This window comes from Rhagoletis pomonella, unplaced genomic scaffold (genome assembly GCF_013731165.1).
Source record: "Rhagoletis pomonella isolate Grant_MI unplaced genomic scaffold, Rhpom_1.0 Rhpom_scaffold_00009, whole genome shotgun sequence".
NCBI lineage: Eukaryota > Metazoa > Arthropoda > Insecta > Diptera > Tephritidae > Rhagoletis > Rhagoletis pomonella.
The window spans coordinates 27,065,375-27,078,650 of NW_023458563.1; the positions used below are offsets into that span (position 1 = coordinate 27,065,375).

Here is a 13,276-nt window from a genome sequence, read left to right on the forward strand (position 1 = left end):
AATTTACTCAAAATTTATACACCACGGCTTTCCATGTAATGGTAGCTTTCGGAAAGGTGAAAAACATATATTTAATACTATACTAGACTGTCTTACTTGTTTGTATTCAGTTTTATTACTATATTATTTTATAATCAAAGATATTTGAACAGCGCTTCATGATCATTTTTGTCATTTTGTATATGCATAACCTAAAGATAATTTAGGTAGGCTATCTGCCATTCTAAAAGACTTATAAGGACTGAAAAACGTGCTTCCCTGCTTGCTTCCTAAAAAGCGGTATTCCAATTTAGACTTTGCGCGAATGTACTTAAGTATATCGCCGTTTAAAGAACAAAACCGCGTATCAACAAAATGAAAAACCGCGTATCAAGATAATGCAAAACCGCGTATGTGAGGTTGCATAAATTATTATCTAGAGTGTAAAAACACTCATATTTCAATTTTTTATAAACAAATCGCATTTCTGGCTAGTATATTTCAGGATAAATGGATGTTGTTGTTGCCTCATCGGATGTTGTCATTGTCCATGCTTCTGCGCCTGCACAGGAATGATGAGTGACTTATAGAGTGTGGTCTACGTACGTCGAGAGATGATTTTACTCTTGAATTGCATACTCAGTCTGAAGTAGCACTTGTTGGCAAGAGCGATTCTGCGTTGGATCTCGATGCCGATATTAATATCGGTGTTAATACTGGTTCCCTAGAAAACGTAATTCTCTCCTTTCTTGAAATTATAACTATCAGCAGTGACGTGAGTGCCAAGGCGGGAATGCGCTAACTATTTGTTTGATGACAGGAGATACTTCATCTTGTCCTCGTTGACCACAAGACCCAACCAATTTGCTTCCTTATCCAACTTAGAAAAGGCAGAACAATTTTCGCAATTCTTGTTACCTACGATGTCATCGACATACGCCATCAATTGCACGTCCTTGTAAAAAATTGTTTCTGAGCGGTTCAGTTCTGCAACTCTTATTATCTTCTCCAACTTCAAATTAAAGAAATTACATGAAAGATATTACATGAAACCGCGTTTGGTAGCAAACGGCTCGGAGAGGTCTTTCCCAATTCTGACGGAGCTGGTGGTATTGCTCAACGTCATTTTACACAGCCGTATTAGTTTCTCGAGTCAAATATATGGGGTGTTCACAGTTTGTTTCAAATTGTGTTGACATCTACATGTTGAGACAGATTTGTATCAAACTGTGAGCACTCTTTACTGGTGTTGCTTAGCATTTCTTCTTTATGTTCAATTTTATATATCTCCTTTCGATTTTGGTTCTGAAAAATTTTAAGGGTTTAACTTAATTACCAATTATTTGTTTGTTTTCATCAGCTATTGCGGTCAAAAAAAATGCAAGCTCGGAAAACGTCCCCCATAAATAAAAAAAATCTGATTGGTATTGCCATATTGCAACCCTGCTAACTTTTAATGTGATAAAGTGTTGACGGCGTCGTTTTTCAATTTTGTCTGGGTAACAACACCACAGATTTTACGGTTAGAGAATGTCTCAAAATGTAGACGTCTACAATTTGTAACGAACTAGAGATAGGCACGGGCCTAAATTTGCAGGCCCGGCCCGGCACGAGTGCAAAATCAACTTTCAAAAACACGCACGAGCCCGCACGTTAAGAATTTCAGTGGGGCCTGGCCCGGCTCGGCACGACGGGACACGTCCGAGCCCGGAAATAAAGAGCCAACTTTTATTGTATGTATACATATGTACAGTAGCTCACAGCTTATTTCAACCAACTTGAATATAGAACTTTAATTGATTGTAGCTTTTAAACTAAACGGAATATCAAACAAATTTCAATGCAAACTAGTAGATTAATATTGCTATAATACCAAATTAAGTGTATCTATTTTCAAAGATGTCTTTTCAACAATTTTTTAATACAAAAACTAAAAATAGTGAAAACTATAATGTCACAGCTTATTTCAACCAACTAATCAAATATGAATATATATATAGCATTAGTTTAAGTTTTTGAGATTTCAGTAGTTTGTATGTCCTCCTTTCATATCTATTACCGATTTCAATCTTTTTGGAATCGACTGGACTAATTTTCGTGTTATCTCGGGACTAATTTTTGCCCATTCTTCGGATAAAGCGTTTTTCAGATCGTTTTTGCTTGAAATTTTATGTTTGCGAATATTTTGATCTAATATCGCCCATAAATTTTCGATCACGTTCAGATCAGGTGATTGAGCCGGTGGAGCCATCAAGTGAGGGCAATTCCATATAAGCCACGATTGAACAATGCCCGACTTATGTTTCGGGTCATTGTCTTGATAATACCGAAAATGTGAACGAATGCCGAGATCTTCCGCACTTTATAGTAGATTCGGTTTCAAAATATTAAGATACATTGTTTTGTCCATCGTATCTTCTATAAATGTCAAGTTACCAACACCTGCTGTCGACATACAAGCCCAAACCATGACGTGTCCAGCTCCGTGTTTTACTGTGGCCTTCAAATTTTTATTCTGCAGCTCAGTATTTGGCTTGCGCCATACATACGACGGGCCGTCGGAGCCAAAAATGTTAAATTTCGACTCGTCAGCAAACAACACTTGGTCCCAAAAACTGGAGTCCTTGTGAACATGCTCTTTTGCAAACCGAAGGCGGCTTTGTTGATTTTTTTGGCTGATGAGGGGCTTTTTGCATGCTATTCTGCCATTAAATCCGTATTTGCGCAGAACTCTACGAACCGTTTCCGCACTGCTTGATTTTCCCAGCTCATTGCTTATGTCAGTTGCCAGTTTGGGGGCCGATTGCTTGGGGTTTTCCCTTATATTACGCAAAATATAACGCTCATCAGAACCATTGAAAATTTTGTTTGGCGCGATTCTGCCTTTGTTATGGGCTCTGTTTTCGCGCACAAAGCGTGATATAATGCACTGTACCGTTGAGTCGCTTAAATTTACCATTTCAGCGATTTTCCGGCGCGAGTGTCCATTTTTGAAGTGGCTGAGGACCAACTCTCGCTGCTCAATGGTGGTGCGTCGTCCCATCTTCGAAAAAAACCGTTTATAATCAAGCTCGATGTCAAACAAATTTTTAAGATGTTATAGCTTCGCACGAAAATGATGGGAAAATTAAAAAAAAAATAGAATTTTACATGAAAAACGATGGCTTCTTCGACCAAATATGCCTGGTTGAAATAAGCTGTGATATTGTAGTTAGCACTATTGTTGGTTATTATATTAAAAAATTGTTTAAAACACATCTTTAAAAATAAATTCAATTAATTTGGTATAGTAGCGACATTGGTCTATTTGTTTGCATTTACATTTTTTTAATATTCGGTCTAGTTTGATAATTACTTGAACTTCTAAACTCACGCTGGTTGCAAAAGGTGTGAGGCACTGTACATATTTTTAATTTTGTGTTTATGTATGTATCGAGGGCTTATATTCAATACCCTCTATCTACAATTTTGATGAAAATGAGTTTTTGATGGTAACGTGAGCTCTTATTTATCCTTCAGCCATGACAATAATGCCAAACTTAAAATTTTGCTTTTATGGTATTATATTCTCATTTTGAAAAATCCACTATCTGCAATAACATTTTGTTACAAAAGCAAAATCCTCTATCTACACAATTTTGCTGGAAAATCGTTTTCATTATCATTTTTTTGTGGCAGGTCAAATAAAGACTGAGTTACATGTGCCGATGCATGTATGTATATGTTCCGGTAAAATCCGATCTTAGGTCAAACTAGTTTTGCCCAGGCTAAACTTGTTCTACCTAATGCGATGTCCAACCGAAACCAAATCTTGTGGACTGCGTAGCTTCAGTTGGACTGATGATGAGAGTTACAAAAATAGTTTATTCTAAGATCGGGTTTGGCCGGTAGCTTACAGGTATATACATGTCCGCTCATTTACTACAATAATGTCATAACTCAAAAAATCAAAACTCGAGAAAGACGGCTTTAAAGTTTTGAATTTACATATACGCCGATACTAAAAATGAATACATATTTTATTCTAGTGAGATTCTGGTAAAGGCCTGTATGCAGCTCTCAAGAAAAGCAAAAACTCCATATAAAATGACGTACAAGAATGGCTCTTGAGTCAAATTTCCTTAAGGCAGTACGCAGTTCTTTAGAAATTTACTACGCTTTCTACTACGGTTTTCTAAAGTTTTTTGTGAAGAAAGAGCATAAGGCAACCCAGTTTTGCAACAGAAATATATGCCCGTTCCATTATTTCTTGAGGAACGAGTGAGGCAACAGGCTGTGAAGTATCAAAAAATGTCAAAATTCCTTGGACAACAACGCGAAATAATGGCAATTTTTTCTTGACCGTTTTCTTGAGAGCTGCATACAGGGCTTAATCGATACAGCTATGATATTTTTACACGAAATAGAAGAAGACGTAGCGATAATTTCTGCATACTCAACTCAAAATTTGTATTTTTTTGGATTATGACACTACTAAAGTAAATGAGCGATGTGCATATATTTATATGCCTCCACTTGGTCCGAAGATTCCCACAATTCTCTCTTACTCATATCTATTTAAGAGTTTGACCAACCATCCCTTCGATGACAGGCAAAAGCCCTGGTGCAGACAAATCCCGTACCCCGTTCTAAAAAATCATCCGTATCCCATCAAACATAGAGTCATTAAACTCCATAACTACATTTTATTTCAAGGGTTATATCATCAAGAGTGGGAAACTGCTATTATTATTCCTATTGCCAAACTAAATACGCGAATGATATTTTAATTTTTTCTAAGACTAAGGACTTGACGCAAGTAAAAATTTTTTTTTCTAACATACTAAACGATCTAATCAATTGGTCCAAATCTTCAGGAGCTCAGATTTATGCTGAAAAAGTAATTTTTTCGCATATGCAGAAAATACAAATAAATACATACATCCAACCCTCTCCTTGTCTAACACCCCTCCCCTATACTGATACATTGAAAATATTTGGATTGATTTTTTACAATAAACCTACTTTTAAGCAGAACTGTCATTATGTAAAAGTTGACTTTGGGCTCGTAATTTATGGACACTGCGCAAAAAAACATCTTAAATTGCTAGAAACACCTTACTATGTAGCAGAGGAGAAAAAGCATCCGTGCATTTCCCACCTCGCCAATAAAAGCTATCTCTCACGTCGAATCCTGCTTTCAACAAAAAAACTGATGTAGCAAGCACCTTTATTTCGTATATTAAGCTACATCAAAGATTTCGACATCATCCGATGCTTACTAAAGTAAAAACTCTACCGCAAGGGCATTTGCCCAGTTTGATACTCATAAATTACCTGGTGGTAACAAAAGGGCTGGGTGTTACAATTGTCTTCAGTGCTTTTCCCCCGTACTGCTCGGCATTTACAGCCGAATCAGCTGTACGTTTCGCCTCTATAAACGAAGGAAATTTCCTCATCTGAACGGACAGTAAACCAGCCAGCCAAACCTCTTTTAATAGTGCTAATGATTCTCATATAATTTCGAAATCACGTGAAATACTCTTTTGACACAATAACACAATTAAAATTATGTGGTTACCTGGGCACATCGGAATAGAAGGGAACGAATTTTCACACCTATGATTTCTGCATTAAAATCTTAGTTTAACATAGTATTTACGTCTAAAGAACTGACATTTTCATTATTCTGCCAAACCCTTTATCAGCAAATTTTTCTATATAAATAGTTATAATTCGAATTGCAATAACCTCTATCTGATCTTTAAACTAAAATTAAATGAATTAAAAGTAAAAAACTAGTTTTAGTATATTGCGTAAATATTTAAGACATGCGTGTGTACTTAAAATTATTAACACTTTTAAAAACAGCTGACAAACCAGTTTTTTTGCTCTCCTGAAAAATTGAGTTTTTGCAGATAGAGGGTATTGAATATAAGCCCTCGGTATATTTACTTAAGCGAATCAATTTTTTACATCAAAGATTTTTATAACATATTTTCTGGGAAGTAGAAAAAGTGGAAGGTATTTTATGTACAGATATGTAAACAAAACTACTAAGTATCTTATTTTTTCTATCGGTTTCCAAATATTTCTTTTTTTACTTTTCTCTTATCAAAAGAGTTTTAATGTGTACTATTTTTTTTTTGTATAAAAACAAAAGCTTATCTAACTTTGTAGTATTAGCAACGGGATTTTTCGTGCTTATTCGTGCTTTTATGAAATTTTACTGAACGCCCATGCACGCACGAGTTCGTGCTGACAGCAAATATTCCGGCCCGTACCCGCGGGCTTACGCAGGGGCCCGTGCCCATCTCTAGAACGAACTGTGCACACTCCAATAGAAAAACTGCCTTTTTAACACCCTTTTATTAATTTCACCTGTATGTTTGTATGAATGAATGTTTGTAACCGACTCCTTTGGAGACGATTTTGACCCACTTTATACGGACACTTATCAAGAATCAGCGACAATATAATAATTTCATAAATTTATCTCATTATCCTGATTAGGATCGCCAGGATTAAATAATTTCCTCACACAGCCTCTGTGTGAGAGCAAGTGAGACAACTACGCTGTTTCACCTGTATGTTTGTATGTATGTATGTATGTATGCATGTCCCTGCAAAAAATGGGACTAATCCGGGATGACTCCGGGAGCAATCGCAAAGGAGCATGCGACTAATACCTCTTTTGATCTCTTTATATGGAATGAACTGATCGCTTTTGTTCGAGCATGTCCTATGAAGAGACTAATTGTTCACCTTTATACCCGAAAGGGTATAAAAAGCGAATAGTCACTTTTAAAAAATAAAAATTTTCGCCAGCTGAGATTCGAACCGGGTTGCTCAGTTTTGTTAGGCGAATACTCTCTCTGTGTGCCATTTCATTGGCGCGTATTCATAGTCCAGCAACTAAGTCGAAAGTAACCAAGTTGCAACTTAAATTTAAGTACCAACTTAAAATTTACCTTTATTCATAGTCGCATTTCAGACTTCTACTAAGTCGATATTTCTTTACGATATTTTGGAAAAATTACATTTTTATTAAATAATGTGAAGTTTGATCATCCGTTTATGTAATTTTTATTTTCATTGCATGATTATGCAAAAGAATAAGCTATCATTTTCTTGTTAATTGTGTGAAATAGCCAGAACAACCGCAGTGATGTGAAGTCGATGTTTATCGAAAGCATGCTGTGAAACATACAAATAGTAGATATCTAAATGTTATGCACAAATTTACTTTAAAAGAACTAGCGTGAAACTGACTTATTATTTGAGAATTTATCTAAATTATTCCAATTATAAAATTGTGATGTAGCTTCATTCGAATTGTAATACGCATTTAATTTCATCTTCCGATTAAAATGGATCGATCTTTGTAAATTGGAGATTATTCAATATTATCAAAATCACCCTCTACCAACTTAATTTTTACACATTTCGTCTGTTTTCCCTTAATTTGATAAAATACTTCTTCCTAGTTACGACTTAGTTGCAGCTGCAGCCGAAACTAAATTTTAAGTTGGTACTTAGCCAGAAAAGTCGAAACTAAGGCGACTATGAATAGCTTTAGTTGTGACTTAGAATAGTTTCGACTTAGTTGAATACTAAATATGACTATGAATATGCGCCATTGACTAAGTGCGTACATATCATTAAATCGTTAATAGTACCCGCTAGAGATTAGTTGGGGACTAATTGATCTCCAATTATAAGGGATGAGTCGAGACTAATTGAGCTCCATTAGTACCCGTATGAGACTAGTTGCGACTAATTAATGCCCAATTGTACCCGATTGAGAGTAATCTCGGAATACTCTCTTTAGAGATTAGTCAAAAAATTTTTTGCAGGGGTATGTATGTATGTATGTATGTATGTTTGTAACCGACTCCTTTGGACTCGATTTTGACCCACTTTAAACGGACAGATTTAATTCAAACTTTGTACACTTATCAAAAATCAGCGACAATATAATAATTTCATAAGTTTATCTCATTATCCTAATTAGGATCGCCAGGATTAAATAATTTCCTCACATTTGCCTCTGTATGAGAGCAAGTAAAACAACCACGCTGTCTGCGCATGCGTACCGTCTACTTACTTTCCGGCTCGAGCACTCTAGCATTTAGAAAAAATTTTATTTTTAACAATAATCGAAGTAAAAAATTAAAAATAAATATAGTTTAAAAAAACTAAAAAACGCGCTTTTAAAGCATATCAAACTAAAAAGTAAAAAATAATTCTTAATATATGCTGAAAATAGTAATGAACAAAAAATACTAGTATTATTGTGAAAAAGCGTGGGGTGCTCTTTGCCATATTTTTCGTCTATCGAGCAACCCACACTTTTTCACAATAATACTAGTATTTTTTTCATTATTATTTTCAACTTATATTAAGAATTATTTTTTACTTTTTAGTTTGATATGCTTTAAAAGCGTGTTTTTTTAAACTATATTTATTAGCTTTTCTCTCTGATCGTAAGGAATTTTTTTTTTGGCTTGGAAATTTCAAGAATTTGATTAATTGAAACAATTATTTAAAAAAAATTCAGTACAATGAAGAATGACAATATCAGTATCAAAAGATAAAATTTAAAGAAAATTAGCTGGTTTTGTGCAAAAGGGTATGAAATTGTCCTTTTTACTTTATTAGTTTAGAATAAAAAAACAATATTAAAAATTTTCTCTTTACTGGATGTCTCTACTATTAGTCTATATCGCACTGAATTTCATATCCTTGAAGGTTCAAAGTTCTTGATAATTAATTGGCAATTCATTTGTGTCAAATTCTCTATGCAACCCCTGCTAGGCATGTTTAATTTTGACTAGGAGGTATGTTTATTGAACAAAGAGCAGTCAGCTGCTTGTTTCTGGTCCTCTTTTACAGCTGATATTCCATCAGGGATGGAAAATTAAATTACAAAATTGTACCTAATTTACGGAAAACTTTAGATAAAAGTATATAGATGTACCTAAAAAGTAAATATGTATTTCTATATAAGGAAAATAGGAGGATAACAATTCCCATCGATACTATATCAAGTTCTGCACTCACATTAAACAAATTTTGGCTATTCTTTTCTCTTCGAGCAGCGCGAAACAAAACTATGTTGTAGAAATGGTGAATAACTTTTCTCCCAGTTCTTCGATCTGACGTTTTAAAAAGAAATATTTTCCGTTTATCTGGCGAAATCAACTACAGTTGCGTTACTTTGACCACCCTTCTGTATCATTTGTATGTTTCTTCACAAAGGAGGGAAGCTATTAGACCAGTTGCCCGCACCAGAAAATGCATTGAAATATCAATAATAATAACAACTGATTTCCTGAGAAGTTATTTGGCTACGTTCCAAATGTACCTAAAATTGTGTGTTTGTACCGAATGTACTTTCAAACTAAATAAAGGTACGTTTGTACCAACTTTTCCATACTGTAGGTAATCCAGCAGCTGATTTCGTGTCGCTAATTGCGCAGCTGACGTGTGTGTGAACACCAAACTCAATGGCGCAATTTAAAGCTTAATTGCCTCAGCTAATTGGCGTGTTTGAACATAGTCTTAAGCGCTTGCTTTACTAAGCTTACTTAAAACATTGCTTGCAAATATCGCACACAATCTTCAAAGGTGGCACAACCAGTGCTGCCGCTGTCACTTCAATTGAAGTTTTTCACTTCACTTAGGAATCCTTCACTTCATCACTTCATTTTACTTCGTTTTACTTCACTTTCCACAAATTATAATTGTCTCCAACATAAATAAAAATTTCTTTGAAATAAATGATCGATCGCGGGCGCGAGCATGGCGCGGGGTGGCGAGCCAACGCAGCGGAAACATGGTCTTATTTCTCCATGTGAAATGAAATAGAGCCATTTGGCGTTATTTCCTATGGCTTTATTGCACGGCTTCATGCCAATCATATGGGTAAGGAAAACTTTATCTTGCAAAAATGCTAAATTTTGAGTTTTGTCACCTTTGAAGATCGTGTGCGATGTGCTCGAAAAACAATAAAAATGTATTATTTTTAAACTCTTCAATAACACGAATGCCTTCCCGCAGAGACAAATCTTTGGTTTGGAATAACTCTATTCCACCTGAAACTCTATTGAAGTTGGAGTTAATGAAAACCAAATCTTTTTTTATGTTGTTGTTTATAAACATTCGTTTAGTCGAGAATACAAGGATAATCGTTATCAGTACCACTCGCTTTTGAAGTTTTAAGCGTTGAACTCAGATCTCAAGAACTGTAAAATTTCCATATAAAAAACGCTAAAAAATGTTCAAGAAAAATTGATTAAGCCAAATTTTTTAAAGCAGCACGGAGTTCGTAAGAAATTTGCTAAGCTTTCTACTACAATTTTCTAAAGTTTTTTTTTTGAATCAAGAGTTGGAACATGGTTGGTATTCATGTTTTCAACAGAAATATATACCCGTTCCCATATTTCGGGAGGAAAGAGTGAGACAGCAGGCTGTGAAATATCAGATGTCAAAATTCCATGGCCACTTCTATTCACACACACGAAATAATGAAAATTTTTTCTTTACCATTTCCTTAAAAGATGCATACTTGCCTTTATACATTAAAATAAGCAAAATAGGCAATTCCAAGCAAAAACTTAAAATTTTCGGTCCTGTTGATCATAAATGATATATAATAAATTACATACTTTTTCATGTATTGTGGTTTTGAGGGAAACTCTGCAAGAAGATTTAGAGAAGCACCCATTCCGGTGTTTTATCGCACAACTGTCATAAAACCTACAAATAAGGAAAATGTATATTGGTTTATCATCTCAGTCGGAAAAGTAGTAATGCATTACATGCGTGATAAATAATATACATAATGTATTTCTTATGTGTTCTCGAGTATATTACTGCTAACTATGTAATCAGCATTCTAATGTATTCAAAAAGTTCCAAAAATTTCATATTAAAACAAATAATGCAAAATTTAATGCCCCACTTTTCTTAGGACATCGCCCTGGGAAAAAATGCATTTTCGAATGGGAAAAGGGTCATTGCTGATTATTTTTTCGATTACTATACATTACATTTTTCCGTTTGGATTATATTCGGAAATTAAAGCTCCCCTGAATTGCTTTTATTCCATATTCTTGGATAATGTGCGTTCTTATTATAAATACCAAAATATCGGCATTGAGTATGGAAAGTATTAGATACTTTTTAAATCGGTACCGAGTATCGATCAATACTTAAAAGTATCGATTCAGTACATCACCACTCTTCTTATTTCCAAGCCTCAACGCTGTAAATAAATTGACGAGTCCAATATCCGTTCGCGGCATCATCTCACCTTATTTTCCCCAGAGATATACATTGTTGGCTAGTTGCACTCTTGCAACTCATTAGAGGTGGTTGATACTAAGCTTACTTTCTAATGGAGCCAACTGAATATTTTAACATTGCGATGTCCTAGGCATTAGTCAATTTTCCGACCCTTCACTTCTCAACTAACTTAAAATTACATAGTTGCTTTGAAGTTAGCTAATATGCTGATATGTAATTAGTTTTTATCTAGCTATAAATTAACTGTTGGCTAACATCGCAATTGTGTTATAGTAATAAACTAAACTAAATACATTTTAAGGTCAACTGGCCCCATTAAAAACTAAGAAAAGTATGAGTGTCCGGCAGGTTATTCTCAACTCTAACTTCATCTGAACAATTTTTTGAGGTAAGGAAGATAAGATGGAAATGGGCAAGAGGATATTAGAGGGATATAACCTGACGGGATGAGATATAAACTTCTCACTGACATTCAAAAGTAAAACTGAGGGTTGTTCTAGGTATACATACATACAAATAATCTTTTCCTTTTATGCGAGAGACAAATTTGATTTGATCTTTGGTCGTAAAACTGTCTCAAGAAATCGTGAGTAATATCGAGACTCAGTGTGGCCGAATTAAGAACGAATATTCTCCCTACACCCAAAAGCTCACCTAAAGCGTGTGAGATTAAGTTATGTAAATACGTTTTGCATTTAAAAAAGATATATATATATATATATATATACAGTATCGGTCATATCTATAGCACGCCATTTCGAAGTGATATTGTGTGCAACTTATGTTTATTTGTTTATTTTTGAGAATTTTCAATTAAAATACAGTTCTTTCTCTAACAAACCCCATATAAACCCAAGTTTAACAATTTGTAGAAAACTTCAGAAAAGTGCAACAAATTTTCACCTAAGTTTCAAACTTTTTTCTCGGAAGTGTTAGAATTTTCTTGAGTACACAGTTTTTTAGCCCCTGCAATTTTAGTCTGATAATGTGCAAGTTGTGCGGTGTTGCGGTTTTCATGCATATACAAATAAATTGAGTTTATTCATAATATGGAAGCCAATGCGACAAAAAAAAATTCTAAAAAATTAACGGTAATTCGTAGCCTCTTGAAATTTGCACATTATCAGACTAAAATTGCAGGGGCTAAAAAACAGTGTACTCAAAAAAATTCTAACACTTCCGAGAAAAAAGTTTGAAACTTAGGTGAAAATTTGTTGCACTTTTTTGAAGTCTTCTACCAATTGTTAAACTTGGGTTTATAAGGGGTTTATTAGAGAAAGAACTGTATTTTAATTGAAAATTCTTAAAAATAAATAAATAAACATAAGTTGCACACAATATCACTTTGAAATGGTGTGCTATAGATATGACCGATACTGTATCTGTACGTATTGTTTCTTATTTCAACAAAATATTATAATTTTATGTATGAGTTTAGGTATATAAATACACACATTTGCTTCATATTTTTCAGGTACAATTTCAATTGTCTTTTTGCGTGGGCAGTCGGTGAGGATGATAAAAATTCTTCCCGCCATGCCATACAAATCGATCAGGGTGGTTTAACACTGCCGACACCTGACTATTACAACAACAAAACCGAAATCCACCGCAGAGTCTTAGACGGCTATATAGAATATATGACGAAAGTTTGTGTTCTACTGGGCGCTGTTGAATCAGACGCCCGTCGCCAGATGGAAGCAGTGATTGCGTTTGAATCGAAATTAGCGAACATTTCAATGCCACTTGAAGAACGTCGTAACGAAGAAGCTATGTATCATCCGATGAATTTGGTGGATTTAGAAAAAATAGCACCATTCCTGAACTGGACTGAACACTTTGGCGACGCAATGCTATTAGTAAACCGAAGAATAACGCAGGACGAAATAGTTATCGTTTACGCTCCGGATTTTTTAAAGAAATTGTCAGCAATCATCATTGAAATGGAGAAAACAATCGAAGGAAAAATGTAAGTAGACCAAGAGAGCACGCCTTCAATCTTTCAAGA

General features: G+C 34.7%; 1 protein-coding gene across 9 annotated transcripts in view; it reads left to right on the forward strand.

The window, feature by feature from the left end:
* The window catches only part of LOC118745678 (neprilysin-3), a gene marked incomplete at its 3' end in the record, with an annotated part of 330,193 nt that overhangs the window by 252,279 nt on the left and 64,638 nt on the right, over positions 1-13,276 (forward strand). For all 9 annotated transcript variants that reach the window (XM_036479247.1, XM_036479250.1, XM_036479248.1 and 6 more), the window contains 1 exon segment: positions 12,743-13,237. In XM_036479247.1, the coding sequence (XP_036335140.1) occupies positions 12,743-13,237 (495 nt within the window).